At 45.4% G+C, this 16,808-nt stretch overlaps 1 protein-coding gene across 1 annotated transcript in view; it reads right to left on the bottom strand.

Annotated features, from left to right (window-relative positions):
* The window catches only part of Clasp1 (cytoplasmic linker associated protein 1), a 220,637-nt gene that overhangs the window by 89,281 nt on the left and 114,548 nt on the right, over positions 1 to 16,808 (bottom strand). Inside the window, exons 9-19 of the mRNA XM_055601545.1 lie at positions 16,065 to 16,217; positions 13,432 to 13,505; positions 11,829 to 11,921; positions 10,079 to 10,224; positions 8,145 to 8,280; positions 6,951 to 7,021; positions 6,295 to 6,354; positions 4,753 to 4,830; positions 2,694 to 2,861; positions 2,140 to 2,189; positions 1,337 to 1,507 (exon numbers count right to left, since the gene is read on the bottom strand). Of these exons, the coding sequence (XP_055457520.1) occupies positions 1,337 to 1,507; positions 2,140 to 2,189; positions 2,694 to 2,861; positions 4,753 to 4,830; positions 6,295 to 6,354; positions 6,951 to 7,021; positions 8,145 to 8,280; positions 10,079 to 10,224; positions 11,829 to 11,921; positions 13,432 to 13,505; positions 16,065 to 16,217 (1,200 nt within the window). The remainder of the gene's footprint in view (positions 1 to 1,336; positions 1,508 to 2,139; positions 2,190 to 2,693; positions 2,862 to 4,752; positions 4,831 to 6,294; positions 6,355 to 6,950; positions 7,022 to 8,144; positions 8,281 to 10,078; positions 10,225 to 11,828; positions 11,922 to 13,431; positions 13,506 to 16,064; positions 16,218 to 16,808) is intronic.

Below are 16,808 nucleotides of genomic sequence, written 5' to 3'. Positions count from 1 at the left end.
ATCTTGTGGGAGGCAGAGGCAAGCCCATCTCTGTGAGTAAGAGGCTAGCCTGGTCTACATAGTGAATTCCAGGCTATCCAGGCCTACACAGTGGGACCCTGTCTCCAAAACAAATAAGCAAACAAAACAAAACAAAAAAACAAAAAGTAAAAGTGGATGAAAAGTATCGACACCCCAGATCTAACTTGTTCACCATTGGAGGGAACCCGTTTGGCATTTCCCTTGACCAAAAAGTGCTGAATAACAACGTAATGCTTGTACATTCCTGGTGCAATAGCCACCATGGGGAAGAGGAGAACTCATACTGGGCCTCTTTCCAAGAGAATGTGTGACAATGGGAAACAGAACTGCCTGAACACATGGTTCCAGAACATACATCTCTCAGGATAATGATGTTTTTATTTCAAATCTACTTTCTTCTAGCTTGAAGGACAATCATTTACAAAAGACCATCATGTAATTGCATTGCTCCTCAATCATGTGCCTGCGCCAGATGGCTGCCATCAAGGTCGCTGGCAGACAAGCAGACTCAAAGTTTGCACTGCCTACTCATGGTGACAGGGAACAAGTGGAACCTTTGCTGGGTACTGTCCCCATGCTTCCCATCTCAATGCACTTCAGGACATTAGCTTTCCAGTGACCTTGGAATTCCCTAGTAGGCATGCCAACAACCTGGTTTTGGTGTTACAATCTGGGGGTGAATGACTAACGTGGCATTTACAAAAACACAATGAAATATACCACCAGCCTAACATAGAGGAGGTGTTCAGTGTCAGCTGACTGGATGAGTAACAATTCTGTTAGATACGGAAAAACTGGAAAGTAACAAGAGACAATTCTTTGGAGTATGGCTATGCTCCCATCAGGCAACATGCAGGGTAGAACACTTCCACCACTGTGCTTAAGTTGGCTAACGGTTCATTCATTTAGAACTCTCCTGTCACCTCCACTCTACGACACACTCAATACAGGAACCCAAGTGTCTACTGAGCCATCTGGCTCTGCTCCCACCAGTAGGGGAGGTGGAAAGCCAGTGCTGGCAATATGGGCAGTGGCTCGGGAATGGGCAGGACTTGCTATAGGAAAGAGGGCATGAAGACCACACAGCCTGTAAGCACACATGTCCTTCCGGAACAGGCTGATACTCCAGAGAGGAGGGACACTGGACATGATGATGGACAGAGGGTAGGTAGCTGCGAACTATCCCTGAGTGCAGTTACCTATGCTTCAGAGAACCCTGCAACGGTGAGGCTTCCGTCAGCCACAGAGGGGAGTTCTATGTGCTCTGCTCGGAGGCCAGGGCCTGGGACAGCAGGACAGGAGGGAGCCTGGTTACCTAAGGATGCATAGGACCCTGGAGGCAATGCTGCTGCAGAGCTGAAGGCGGTGGATCCTGAGGATGAGGAGACTTTGGATTTGGCACTGGCTGCGGCGTTCACGTCAATATCACTTCGAGACCGCTGGAGGGATCCTGTCGTCGATACAGATTTGGTACTAACTGTAGAGCCTTTAGTGGAAGGAAGAGAAGTCAGGAAGGACTGAGCACGTGGGACTTCAAACACATACTACTATGTTGCTGCTACACTTCTCTTAGGAATGAACACTAAGTTGTAACCCATGTCAGTGCCCACAGGAGGGAGGAAGTGCCTCACTGCCCCAGAGACAGGCTCATGCAATGCACAGAAAAATCACAAGTGACCCTGCCTCTGGGCTATCTACAGTTCCATTGTTCTAGGAATGGAAAACTATAGGTCTAAGGTTACAGCCGACATATGAAATGAAAGTGTTCACATCCGGCTACCCCCTCTCTGGAAACACAGCCTTTTCTAACCTCACTCTCCATGTGAGCCAGACAGCAAAAACACTCAGGACTCTGGCAACAGAGAGGTTGGGGGGAGAAGACAAAGAGCCAGATCCCTGCCTGTCTGGCCATCCGGACAGTGTAAGCAGCTGGCCCCGGTGCCGTGCAGCCCTGCCGAGGAGTCAGAGCAGAGGTCAGGGTGGCACACAACGCCCAACTGAGTGGAGCTGGGAGCAGGCCACAGCTTCTTGCCTGTGAACACAGCCTCAGGAGATGAGCAGCCCACCCAGGGCAGGAAGGGGCCTCCCACCAACGCAGTTCTGTGGCCAGGGACTTACCTCTGGATGCGGTGCTGCCAGTGGGACTTCTTTTGGCAGAAAGTGGCCGGCTGTAAAACACGTGCATGTGTGTTACCGAAAGTTTACTTTATCTGCGGTGGTGCAACTACAACAGCAAGGTGAAGTGTGCCCGTGAAGAATGAATTCAGGGTGTCAGGACATTCAAGCAACGCAGTCTGTTTCACCACCCCCCATCTGACAGCGTTAACATTATGTTTGGGATGAATGACCTTTCAAACAGAGCAAAATAATAATAGGAATGGAGGTCAGAAGTGGAGGTTAAGTCTCATGTCTTGGATGTCTTCCCTTTCCAAACCTGGTGGCATTCACATCCCCTTGGGGATTCCCTGACGCATTACTGTATGCAGTTCACAGTGCTCTAGAACTCACTACACTATTCAAAACTATGGCAGAGTCCAAGGCCATGTTCTCATCTCCCTCCCAGGATGTCTGGGGAGTACTCTGGTGAAGGCACATCTGCAATACGTGCGCCTGCGTAGCGAACGTTTACCTACACCACACTGCACTGTGGTCAGCGAAGCCAGGGCCCTTACTTGAGACTCTCTTGAGAGCTGGAAGAGGATCGGTCTGACTGGGGCAGAGACACGATGCTGTCCGAGTTCTTCAAGTGGGACTGCAGGGCCTTCTGGTAGGAAGACTCCAGGGTGTGGTACAAGTGCTCTGCTTCTCGGCTGAAGTGACTGTGGAAACCCCAGTAGCATCTAGGAAAACGACAAACCCAGCTCTGGTCAGAGGCCCTGCTGAGCTCGAGGACACAATGCAGCATCTTCGAGGATCTCAGGCCTCCACTTACCTGCTAAGAGGAGTGACGGGGCACAAGGCCTGTCACTAGCAAAGGAGGCGTCAGACAAATCCTGGCTTTACAACTAACGGCTTAACTAAAAATACCCTATATTTATTTGCTGATGTGCAGGAGCGATAGAGGAGAGACAGAGGTGCCACAGCACACACGTGGAGATGAGAGGACAACTCGTGGAAGTCAGTTCTCTCCTTCCACTATGGAGGCTCCAGGGATGGAACTCAGGTCAGCAGGCTTGGTGGCACTTGCCTTTACTGGTTAAGCCATCCTGCTTGTTCGTTATTAGCTTTTTGATGCTGGAGAAGTTACTTAACTTCTAGAAACCATGGTCTCATTTATAAAACAAGAATTTAAAGGATCTAACTGCAAGGCCAGGGGAACTTTGGGAAGACAGAGCCCAAGGTACTACAGCCATACCTAGAATACACAAGGGACTCACTAGTGGCAACGTCTATCAATGCAGTATGACATTCCTCGATTTGAGGTATCTAAAATTGACTTAGGAATTCAAATGAAAGAAAAATGGAAATTCTCAGAAATACTTGAAATCTGTATTGCATCATGATTAGAGGATGAGAAAAAAAACTAAGGGTGGTAAACACAATTCAAAACAAGGAAACAGCAGCAAGGGTAGACCATTAACAAACTGACCCTGAATAGCCTGAGTAGAAACTCTGTCACTCGCACTGATAAGAACAAGACGAGGTGAGTTATAATGAGCTCAGGACTAAGAAAAATAGAGCCAGAAGATGGCTCAGTGGGTAAAGGCACTAGCCGGAAGATTTGAATTTGATCCCTGGGATACATGGCGGAAGGACCTGTCCTCTGACCACCAAAACACAAGCTCTGGCACACACACAGCCCTGACATGAGAACATGTGGGCACACATACAGCCACACAAAATAAACCGACGCAAGAAATTAATTTCCAGCTAGGTAAACTATAATGCTAGGTAAGAAAAGCAGTTTCTTAGGCAGCAAAAGGAGCTGGTCCGCTGTGACAGCACAGAAGAGTCCATAGGAGCAAGAGCGGGAGTCGTTGTCTTTCCCATCTGGGCAGCTGTTCTGCAGGGGATGAAGCCAGGGCCTCGAACATGTGAACAAGTATTCTACCACCGGGCTCCATCATCAGCATCATGGTTTGGTTTTATTGATTTATTTTAATGGTTCAGGGCAACAAACACAGGGTGGGCCTCACATGTGCTAGATGTGCTCTCTTCTGCTAAGATACATCCCTAGCCCCAAGTCAGTAACATCAAACTTCCTGTAAGGCTCCTGGAAAATGAGCTCCAGAGAGGTACTGGATTCAGGGCCATAGCCTCATAACTGAAACATTTTTAGTTCCCCTGGGAGTCTGACCCATGACAACCGAGGCATCAGTCAATCCAACTCCTCCTCCCAGGATTCATGCTTGCTAAGCAACCATTTCATGTCTTCAAACATGATGCCAAGGAGAGAGGCCCCATGCAGTCATCTCCTGTGGTAAAGCGGTAAGGAGCACTGGGCTGCACAGCTCTGAGGGGCTTAGTGACGAACACAGAGTAGAAACCGGCACTGCTAACTAATGAGATAACTTCTCTGAAGCTTGAAAACAAATATCCTATTGTCAGCTTCAGTCCTAGGTATATTCAGTTCCACACAGGCAAACAGCAACACCTAGAGAAACACTCTGGACTTCTGAAGTCATACCTAACAGTTAACATAAACACAATATGCTTCAGTAACCAACAGGGTTGTAGCGCGGCAATCCATACAGCAGGGCTGAGGCATGAGCTGATGCAATAGAAACTTACTTCCTGGCTTCTATTCTTGCTTCAGAATCGGCATCATGTATTCCTTTCTTTATTGTTTCAGCTAATACTGATATGTGTCTAGACATTTAGGAAAGAAAACAAAAACAGCCATTAAGTATACACGTTTACATGGGTGAAAACAGGCTTGTGAATCAAGTTCTAAATAGCACTGAGGACCTGGCAGCTTCATGCCAACGTTAGTCAGGTAACACGCAGCCTGGAGGCCAAGAGTACCGACTCCCGCGGTCAACAGCCAAGTGCCCTTTCCCGTCCCAACCCTACTTTCCCAGAAGGATGTGGAGAGCACTACTTTTAAACCACAACTGACTTCTTTTTGAACCATACTTATTTAGCTTTTGAGGACCTAAGAGGTTCTATACCCTTCATCCATAGCCTGTGCCTCCATCAATGCAGTGTGCCTCTCTCTTATCCCTTTGCCTTATTAAGAGGAAAAAAAAAATCTATCATGGACTCAAAGATGTCCAGAGAAAAAGGAGCCACTGATATGCATGTTATAACAGGAAATCTCCTTAAATAAGGACAAAATTTCCAAAATTCCCTTCCCTCCAAAAAATACTGTCTTCATGAATAACAAACACCAGACCTCCACAAGGACCTTGTGAACTCCTGCTCTCTCCTCTGCTGCTGGGCAGCCTCAACTCTCAAGACCACTGCTTCAGATTATAAATCGTCTTAGTTTTAATTTCTCGAATCACTCAGATGAAATCCCTAGCAGCTATTGTCACTGTGATGACAAATGGTCGACAAATGATGATGCCCATTCAAAACTATAGCACAACATTATTACCATCTGCTGCTTCCAAATGCAGAAGCACAGGTACCTAAAATTGACAGGAACTAAAAATGTCAAAGAAATTGAATAGTCATATGATTGTTTAGAAATTCTGACCCAATGCTACTTTTAAATTCTGATATGTAAAAATATTTGGTTATAAACCTCAGTAAAGATGACCACTGATGGGGGGGTGAGGGGGGAAGCCCAAGAGAGTGAAACTCCTGCCAAGCATACAGATGCGGGCAGCTCCAGACTCTCACTAAGCTGCAGAACAGCAGCTGCAACAACGCTGCACCCTACTGCCATAATCGTGACAATGCATACTAGGGCATATTAGGGCTTTGTTTGTTTCCCTAAGACATGGTCACGAGCTCAAACTAGCCTTTGAGGATGGTTTTGAACTTCTGATATCTATCTCTCTCCTCTTCCCTTCCCTCCTCCTCTCTCACTGGGATTATAAGCCAATAAGACTTGGGATAGAATGAGGGCTTCTTACATACTAGGAAAGCACCTACCAATGGAGCTACACAAGCTAGGGCACACTACTAGTATCTAGAAGGATTATATTCCCTGAAGTTTCTCCAGTATGAAGCAGCTCACATCGGTAGAGACTATAGTCACTTAGCAAACGCTTAGAGTGATTCCTTCCTTTCTTCCCCCCCTCCCTCCTTCCTTCCTTATACAAGAATGGGGCATTCATCCCCAAGCCACAGTCCACAGAACATTTCTGAATAACAGGTGCTCACCTTTCTAGTGAATGTGTCTGCCATTCTTGTAAAAGCAAATCTAGAAATTCAAAACAGCGCCTGGAATGTGGTAAGAAAGAAATAGAGAACTTCGTAACATATCTGCTGCTGAAAATAAAACAGATTTTTGCTTAAATCAACCAGTTTACTTTTTTAATAGGTTAGTTTGATTTAACAAGGAATAGCAGGAAAAAGGAGGTAAAGAAGAATCAGAAATAACCAAAGACTAGGCCAGTAAGGTGGTTCTGAGGGCAACAGGCACACACACACACACACACACACACGTGTGCATACACACACACACACACTCACATGTATACATGGTTTATTAAAAATGTTTAAAGATCTTCATATATTGGAAGGTTGAGTGTATATAATCGTAGTGTGTGTGCATGTGTGTGTGTGTAGCCACACGTGTGTTTGTGCTCACACATGCCAGAAGATAACTTGAGAGTCATAAGGCTTGGAGACAAGTACCTTAACCATTAAGCTGCCTCCCCAGCCACAAAATATAATGTTCTTGGACCAAGAAGCAGTTACTAGTGACCTTAAATAATAACAATTTTCAAATGTGAAATTTCATCCATGGAAGGGGGGTTGGTGTTCATTGTTTTCAGACACTTACAACATAATGAAGAGGTTCTTCCAACACATACCTTCTAACTGCCACAGACTTAGAGGTACAGTTGCTTGTTATGACAGGGATTAGCCGAGGGATGTGAGTGTGCTGTGGCGAGAAAGAGAAAACAGAGGTGAGCACTTGTAACACAGACCCAGGACCAGATGTGACCTCACAACAAGTGTATGTTCAATCTAAAATGTCAGTGTTGAAGAAGGAAACAACTCCCTGAAATGTCACACACAGGCCATACAGAACTGACAGAGCCCGGAGAGTCAACAGGATGCAACCAGAATCAGTCTAGACCCACAGCAGTCTGAGGGAGGAGGCCTGACGCATCCTGGAGGCAGACGTTATGCATTCATAGAACCATCATGCTGAACCATCATCACACTGTTTCAGTGAAAATATACAACAGCTTTGGGTTAACTATTATAAGTAAGGGAAAGCAAAAACAGTAAGAATGAAAAATAAATCTAAGTAACCTGTGGGGATTGAGCACATTCTACAGAGTTTCAAGGTTCTCTTAAAATTACATTTATTTGTTTGCTGTGGGAGCTGCCTGTGTGGTCAGAAGGTAACTTGTGGAAATTGATTCTCCCTCCACTATGTGGGTCCTTTGGATTGAACTTGGATCCTCAGGCTTGGTGGTAAGCAGCTGGACAGTTTTAGTCCATACCAGTTTCAAGATTTGCCTCTGGGGGAAAAACTAGAACTTGAGGGTAGTAGAGAGGAGGAAGTGGAGGAAAGGTCTTTTTAAGCCTTCATGAATTCTTTCCTGAAAACATGCATGAGGATTATTAACACTGGGCCAGCTGCTTGCATTAAAATAAGTGCTAGAAAACTCAACTGAGGAAGGAGATCTTTTCAGCTCCACGTTTGCTGCAGTAAGTAAAGCGGGTTTCAGGTAAACAGCAACCATAAGCACAAACAAAACAGAAGGACGGGGATGAGGAGAGAAGGAACTGAAGTGATGGGAGGAGACAAAAGCCAGATGCTCTCAAGAGTCCAGTCCTCAGAACCAAGGTAGGTGAGTGACGATGCGCCTGTCAGAAAGGCTGTGCCAGCCCACAAGACAACACCCACCCTGCAGCGCTCAACATTCCATCCCTGGGAAAGAGACACTGTTATATGTGGAGACCAACTAGGGCGGTATAGAACCACCCTCAACAGGAATGCCTCTAATCATCAGCCATCAGGGCTTTTATGGGTGTCCCCATGACATACTTACCCGGATGATTAATCTAACAGCTACAACACCAGAAGTAGCCATAATTTTGGCACTATTTGGGATTAAATTAAAGATAGTTGGCATAATGGCTTCAGCTCCATGATCAAACTTATTTCCCAGAACCGATGATAGATGCCTGCAACAAGAAAGTACAGCTGTAGTCACATTCTCACACACAGGGACAGAACCCTCAACATTTGGCAGCTTTTCTTCACAGTCCTTTAATAAAAGACAAGGCTCAAAAACACCTTAAAAATAAACTTAAAATGATGGCAAAGCCATCAGCCAACAATTTTTTCTTAATCATTTCCAAATAAGTATTAAAAGAGCAGAAGACAATCCACCAAGTCTGAAAACATAATAATGAACATTAAGCATGAATACAACACATACCTACTTTTGATTTTTGTTTTACATATAAAACATGATGCTTATCCTATATGTCTAATATCCACTTATAAATGAGTATATACCATGTGTGTCTTTCTGCTTCTGGGCTACCTCACTCTTGATGATCTTTTCTAGATCCCACCATTTGCCCACAAATTTCATGATTTCCTTGTTTTTAATTGCTGAGTAGTATTCCATTGTGTAAATGTACGACAATTTCTATATCCATTATAGGATAAACATACTAAAATCTGTACACCTAAAGAGGCTAAGCAAGAAGTAAGATAATCAATCCTCACTCAGGAAGGTAAATGGGATGGACATTGAAAGAGGGAGAAAACAGGGAACAGGACAGGAGCCTACCACAGAGAGCCTCTGAAGGACTCTACCCAGCAGGGTATCAAAGCAGTGCTGAGGCTCATAACCAAAATTCAGGCAGAGAGCAGGAAATCTTATGAAAGAAGGAGGAGATAGAAAGACCTGGAGGGGACAGGAACTCCACAAGGAGAGCAAAGAAATCTGGCCCCAGGGGTCTTTTCTGAGACTGATACTCCAACAAAGGAGCATGCATGGAGATAACCTAGAACCCCTGCACAGATGTAGCCCATAGCAGCTCAGTCTCCAAGTAGGTGCCCTTGTAAGGGGAACAGGGACTGTCTCTGACATGAACTCAGTGGCTGGCTCTTTGATCTCCTCCCTCTGGGAGGGAGGGGGAGAGAACAGCCTTACCAGGCCACAGAGGAAGGTAATGCAGCCAGTCCTGATGAGACCTGATAGCCTAGGGTCAGATGGAAGGAGAGGAGGACCTCCCCTATCAGTGGACTTGGAGGGGGGCCATGGAAGGAGATGAGGGAGGAAGGGTGGGATTGGGAGAGAATGAGGGAGGGGGCTACAGCTGGGATACAAAGTGAATAAACTGTAATTCATATAAAAAGATTAAAATAAATAAATAAAGATTTACACACACACACCATGATGCTTTAATATCTGCCTACCCTAAAACTTCATACAGTTACAATGCGTGCCAGCTGCTGTGGCTACTGTTTAATATTCCAAAGCATGTAAACACAACACTTTTAAGTTGAGCTAAAGATAAAACAGTATGGCAGCACATCTGCTACATCCCTTTCTCTCTCCAACCCCAGTACTGAACTGAGGGGCTCTATGACTAACTACCACAGCCTTGCATGTACATCACTGCTATAGCACTTTTCTAGAAAAAAACAGAAGCATCTTACTGAACACACTGTATCCGCTATGCAAAAATCATGAAAAAAAATCCCATGAATTCCATAAAATTTCATTTTTTTATTAATCGTGCAAAAGGGGCTTCAGAGATTATGTTGGTGAGTAAAATGTAAAATACAACACACCCTACAAAATTGGGCAGCAGCTACTCTAACAATATGGACAGATGTGTTAACAGCTAGGGTCTTGGGGACCAGCTAGAGGTGGGCCCGCCGACCCGTCCAGGCAGTTAACTCTAACACTCTGAAAGAGACTGTATTACAGTGTGAGTGGACGTAGCGCGGCGCAGTCCTTACCCCAATGTGATACAAGCTTCCCGCACTACCTGAGACCGCAGGTCCTTAGCAGAAAGTTTAAAGGCTCCGTCCAGAAGACGCAAGTGTTGAAAGAAGTTATCATACTCAGCAGCCCCAGCCAAGAGTAATGATCTAATCTTTTTTAGCTAATGGGACAGAGAAAAGTCAGAGGTATATAAAACATGCCTGCAATATACGTAACAAAAAAGCCATTAAACATAAACATAAAACATAACATAAAAGTTACTATAGTAGAAACCATTAAAAATATAATTATGTGTGTGTGTGTGTGTGTGTGCACATTCGTGCAGGTGCCAGCTGAGGTCGGCAGCACAGAGTGTCAGATGCCCTCGAGCTGGAGTTATGGGTGGTTGAGAGCCACCTGTTGATGGTTGCTGGGAATCAAGCTAGGACCCTCTGTGAGAACAGCAAGTGCTCTTCACTGCCGCAGTTTTGTTTCCAGGTGCTAGAAATCATTTTACAAAGACAATTTGGACAGCTAATTATTACCTAATACACAATGAACAAATGAGATCCCAGCCAAGGCCCCATTTTAAAATGCAGCACTCATGGTAAGTACGGCTTCCTTAAGAACCATCTCAGGTGCATGCATGTGCCCGCATGAGTCTATGTGCACTCCAGTAGATGTACACCGGAGCCCATGGGCCAGAGGAGAGGGTCAGCGCCCAGAACTGGAGTCCCAGAGGTTGTGCTCTCCACTGCTGAACTAGCTCTCCAGTCCTTAGGTTGTTAGGGGTTTTGTTTTTGTTTTTTGTTTGTCTCCTCGATTGCTTTTTGAGAAATGGTCTCTCTATGTAGCCCTGGTTGTCCTAGAACTCTCTATGTAGATCAGGCTGGCTTCAGAGATCTGCCTGCTTGCCTCTGCTTCCCAAGTGCAAAGTTTAAAGGCATGCACTACCACGCCTAGCAAGTTGTTGTGCTTTATAAACTACATAGGGCTAGGTGTGGCATTCTACAAGACAAAGCAGAAGATCCCAAGTTCAAGGCCAGCGTGGGCTACACAGCATGTGCTGTTTAATTTTTGTCAACGTGACATTAGAATCATCCAGGAAGAAGGAACCTCAGTTGAACTGCTTTCATCAGACTGGCCTATGGGCATGTCTTTGGAGTATTTTTGTTTGGTTTGGTTTGGTTTGGTTTGGTTTGGTTATTCGAGACAGGGCTTCTCTGTGTATCCCTGGCTATTCTGGAACTTACACTATAGACCAGGCTGGCCTCAAACTCAGAGATCCACCTGCCTCTGCTGGGATTAAAGGCGTGTGCCACCACTGCCCAGCTTGGAGCATTTTCTTAATTGATGTGGGAGGGCCTGACCCAGTCCACTTTGGGTGGTGGCAATCCTAAGCAGGAAGTATTGGGTTATATAAGAAATGGGTCATATAAAAAAGTCATGAAGGGCAAGCATTCCTCCACAGTCCTGGGGTTCAGAGCATACCTCCAGGTTCCAACTTCCAGATCCTACCCTAGTTTCCTCTGGTGATGGACTATATACTTTGTAAACCAAATAAACCCATTCCTCTCCAGGTTGCTTTTGGTCACCATGCTTATCGCAGCAACAGAAAACAAACTACGATACGAAACACCAAAACTCACTGCAAACAGTAAGAAGTGAGAATTTACTCAGAAGGTAAAATGTACATATGGTAATTTACATGTAAAGTATTATGACACATGCAAATAAGTGAATATGTAAATGAATGTTATGGCGCCAGAGGAAAGTAGCACTCACAGCATTTACTCTCTGCTCCCAGTCATGCTTGTCATCTGATAGGATTTCTCTAATTTTGTTTATGGATTCCTCAAGGTCTCGGCTGGAATAAATCTGGAAGCAAAATTAATTTATACTTAACAAAAGACAATGCACAGAATTAAGATAATTTTTTTAAATACATGAAGTCAAGGAAATGTGATAAAAGAAACTCTCACTTTGCATAAGGGATTCTCTGGGCTTGCTCATGTTTGTGGACCAACACCCACCGTTAACATGAGGCTTGCTGCCACATGTAAGCAGCCTTGTTCTAGGCACCTTTACTCTAAATGCAACCGGGGATTTGTGGCACTGCAGCCGGTGACGTATCAGTCATTTTAAACCTTAGGATTACTCGGTGTGTATGATGGAGCAAGAGGCAGGCAGCAGTGCCACGGTGCATAGCAGCTTCCGGAAATCATTCCTCAACCTCTACAGGGAGAATCAAATTCAGGTCACCAAGTGTCCTCATCGGCTCTATCATCTTGACCCAGCCTGGAAATCTGGGAAGGAGGCCTCAATTGAGGGATTGCCCAGATCAGACCAGCCTGTGGAAATGGGATTGTCTTGACTGATGACTGATGCAGAAGGCCCCAGCCCACTGGCTCCTGGATTGTATAAGAAAACTAGCTACGCATGGACCTGGGAGTGAGCCAGCATGCAGCATCCTCCATCATTTCTACTCTTCTTCATTGGCTATGAGTAAGTTTTTTAAGAAAAAGTCTTAAATATCCATTTTTATCTTCTGCTCTAGCCAATCACTGCTGTCTCTTTCTATGACCTGACCAATTACTCTACAGAGACATCTTTCCTGCTCTTTCTGGGACATCAAGGGAGGCCAGAACTTCTGTTCTTGTTGGAGCTTATAGGGCTCCCACATTTTCTAATCTGTACCTTAGCTCTCCCATAGCCTTGACAGTTTCAGTTTCCACACTGAAAGGTAAAAGATTTGTATGCAGCAGTGTTATGGTTCGGACATGATTCCCCAGAGGTCCACAGTGTGAGAAGGCGGAAGCTGGGTGGCGGCTAACAGGCGGTGGGTTCTTTAAGGCCTTGGGTCACTGGGGAGACAATCCTAGGAGGAAAGCCTGAGCTGACTTCGCCCTGTCCTTTCTCTGCTGGTCTGACAGGAGTTGCCTGCTGTCCCAGGACCATCAACCACGCACCATGAAGTAATATGGTTACAGTGTGGTTCTCAAACCTGCTCCGCACACGCTGTACTTAAGCTGAATGAATCCTATCAGTTTATAAAGTTAATTGCCAGTAGGCATTTCACTGCTGCAACATAAAGCTGACTGATACAGGTGTATCTGAAAATTGAAATCTGAAGACTATGTCTACTTTGATTTTCATTTTAAAAATTATTTTTTCTAATGTGTGTGTGTGTTATGTGTGTGTCACATTTGTAGGTACCTGCAGATGCCAGAAGACGGTGTGGAGCTGGGGTTACAGGCAGTTGTAAGCATCGCAATGAAAATGCTGGGAGCCACATCCAGTCCTCTGGAAGAGTAGTAGGGCTCCAAACCACTAAGCCATTTATTGAGCTACTACCCTGATTTTATGAGTAGCATAGACCCACACTCACCTGCACTACAGGTACATCATCAAAGGCTTTAATAAAATCCTCTTCATCCACAGCACCAGCACCTTCTTTTGCAGCTGGTAAAAATAATAATAATTTTTAAATCAAAGATAACGTGAATGCAACACTGTATAACACATATATACAGAACTGTGAATATACACAACTGAAATTGTATTTAAAACTAAAAAAAAAAAATTTAACACTAAAAATCTGTATTTTACTTATGTGTAAGAATTTGAGTCTGTGTATAGTCGCATGCACTGTGTATGGCGCACACAGAGCCCAGGGAACATTGGAACTCTTGGGCTGGTTAAAAGTAGTCCCAGAACCCAACTCTGGTCCTCTGCGAGAGAAGCCAACACTCTCACTGCTAAGCCAGTCCCTCAAGTTTTTATTTAGGCATCAGTTCAGTCTCTCCCACAAAGCTGTGCTAAGATGCCTTGTACACTTAAAATGAAGGCAGGGCTGAGGGCAAAACCGCTGGAGACTTCTGAAAGTGCTGGTGAAGGATGGGCAGCAAAATATTTGTGGATAATGCTGTCTAAGCATTTGGTGCAGCCACAGGGAGAACTACATCTGCTTACTAATGAAACCCAGACATGACAACCTCATCCTATTTTTTTCCTTCATATTAATTTCTACACTGCTGTCTGTGGTGCTCTGTGACTCCACAGTGACTTATGTAGATTAGCATGTCTGCTTTCTTATCACACGTGTAATTTGGTGTTACGGTCCTACTGGACCTGTTAGAGAAAATGAAACAAAAAATACGCTTTAGAGACAGCCCAAGTAGCAGTAAATGTGTTCACATGACAGCAGCAAAGCCACATGGATGCCAGTCATAGGCTGTGATATGGAGCTGAGCCCACCTTCTGCTTGAGATGTGATTAGGGCGCTGTGAGCAGATAGCAGGGGCCTCTGAGGCCCCAGGAGCTGTGACAGGACTACGGTGTTAAACAAAGAAAGGATGAGGGCATAGCTGACCCAGTGGCAACTTCAGGAAGGGCTGTAGGTGAGATGGGCAGGAGAGCAGTAAACGGCTCATGAAGGAATTATCTTAAACCTCCTTGTTTTTACGGAATTCATATTACTCAGAGGAAGACCAAGACTAGACAAATACATTAAAGGGAAACTGGTGGAGCAGGTGAGATGGCTCAGCAGGGAAGGGACTTGCCCTCAAGCCTGATGATCTGAATTTGCTCCCTGAGACCCACCATTCATGGAAGCAAAGAACTGACTCCCCAAGTTGTCCTCTGATTTCCACAAGTATGCCAGGGTATGCATGTACACGTACACACACACACACACACACACACACACACACACACACACACACAGTCTTGATATATGCTACAAGGCCGGTGAAAGACATGCTGAAAATATTCCCCTTGAAAATAGCTGAAGAGATGGCTCAGAGGTTAAGAGCACTGCTGCTTTTGCACAGAACCCAGACTGGCTTACAATTATCTATAACTCCAGTTCCAGGGGACCTTATGCTGCAGAAACCAGATATGCACATAGAGATACAGACACATGCAGGCAAATATTCATACACATAAAATAAAAGTAAGTAAAACTTTAAATCATGAATTTTGTGATAAAGAAACAAACTCAATAAAAATTAACAGCACTCAAAAAGACTAGATAGACCAGCAAACATAGGCAAAGCAACACTGGTCTTCCGGTAGCCAACACAGCCCTCAGGGTAGGCTGACTGGGCTGGACAGCCACAGTGGCCACCCTGTGAGCCTAGTGAAGATTCTGTCATTCCAGGACAGAAGGCCAGGGAGCAGCACTTCCAAGACTGTCCTTTACCCAGAAGAGACCACCAGGGGGCAGCACTCCCAAGACCTTCCTTTACCCAGAAGAGACCACCAGGGGGCAGCACTCCCAAGACCTTCCTTTACCCAGAAGAGACCACCAGGGGCAGCACTCCAGGGCTTCCCTCCATGCTTTCACTGAACCTGCTCTAGCTTTCACCACTGCTGGATTCTACCCATCCCACCCGACTCCCGGCCAGAATTCTACATGATGTTATAGGGGTAAGGAATAAGGAACAAGTGTGAAAATTTAAAATGTGTCAGCAAAATGAAAGGTGTAAATAAAAAGAAGTGTTAGGATTCCTAGTGTCATTAAGTACCTTCAACCTGCTGAGCCGTCTCACTGGCCCTCTTACTGTCTTACTGTTTATTTACCCAGTACTCACACTGATCTTCACAAGAAAAAAAAAAAAACAAAAAAAAAACAAAAAAACAAAAAACGCTACCTGTATGAACAAATCTTACTTTCAAAATTTTCAATCTGGCTACTAGTCTTAACAAAAAGATTTGGTAAAATGCTCAATGGTAGGCTAGATTCAGATGCCCAAATGGGGCTTGGGTGTGCTTTTGATCTTCATCTTGGGCTGTGCGTTCCTCTGTGCCGTCTGCACTCTGACTGGCTGGCCTCACCAGAACACAGTGAGCCCACCCGCATCTGACGCTAGGATGGTCTGCTCGTAAGAACCAACAGAGCAGTAACAGGGCAGTCAAAGACCGAAAGCCAGGATGTGTACACACCCCTGGCACACGCAACACACACACAGGCAAGTACTGTGACAGAGGGCCCAGGGACACCACAGGGTGTGCTCTCACCTGAAGACTTAGATCCAAGACTGGACGACACAAGCCTACGGGTGGTCCCCATGCTAACATTCCTCCGGGAACTCGATGGTGCCTTGGACGATGAGGAGCTGGCGGAAGAAGGCCTGTTCCCATCCACAGAATCCTCATCATCAAAGTTTTTATCTGAAAAGGAAGCGCAGCCACCACTGTTTAAAAGTGGAATGTTTTCACCTGTGCATCCAACAATCAGCAGTCTTGAAAAGCTGGTTTGCGTGATGTGTGGAATGCAAGATCTTGGCAAAGCCTAGAAGGCAACTAGAAGAGCCTAGAAGAGCCTGCTTACCCTCAGAGCTAGAATGCTCTCCCACTCACTGTGGCGCACAGCTGGTCCTTTCTCTATGCATTGTTTTCATGTGTGTTTGTGTGTGAGAGAGAATAAGTTCACGCGGTGCACAAGAAGACTCTCAGGTGTCTATACTCACCTCCAACGTTCTCTGATGAGGGCGCTCCCTCTGTGTTTTCCCACTGGCCCATGGACTTCTGGGACATTTTCTATCCCTGGGCCCCATCTGCACGTAGGAGTGCTGGGATTACAGAGGCCCATGCTGTCTAGATTTTATGTGGATTCTGGAGATTTGAACTTAAGTCTACAACACTTGCACCACAAGGGCTTTTATTCACTGATCCATCTTCCTCTAGCCCCATTTTTCAGCCATCCTTCCCGAACAGAGCCTTGCTCTGTAGCCCGGGCTGACCTCAAACTCATGACCCTGA

This window comes from Psammomys obesus, unplaced genomic scaffold, assembly GCF_907164565.1.
Source record: "Psammomys obesus unplaced genomic scaffold, mPsaObe1.curated_primary_1811, whole genome shotgun sequence".
Lineage (NCBI taxonomy): Eukaryota > Metazoa > Chordata > Mammalia > Rodentia > Muridae > Psammomys > Psammomys obesus.
Note: the sequence above shows the minus strand (reverse complement) of the source record. Positions and strands in the feature narration are given on the sequence as shown.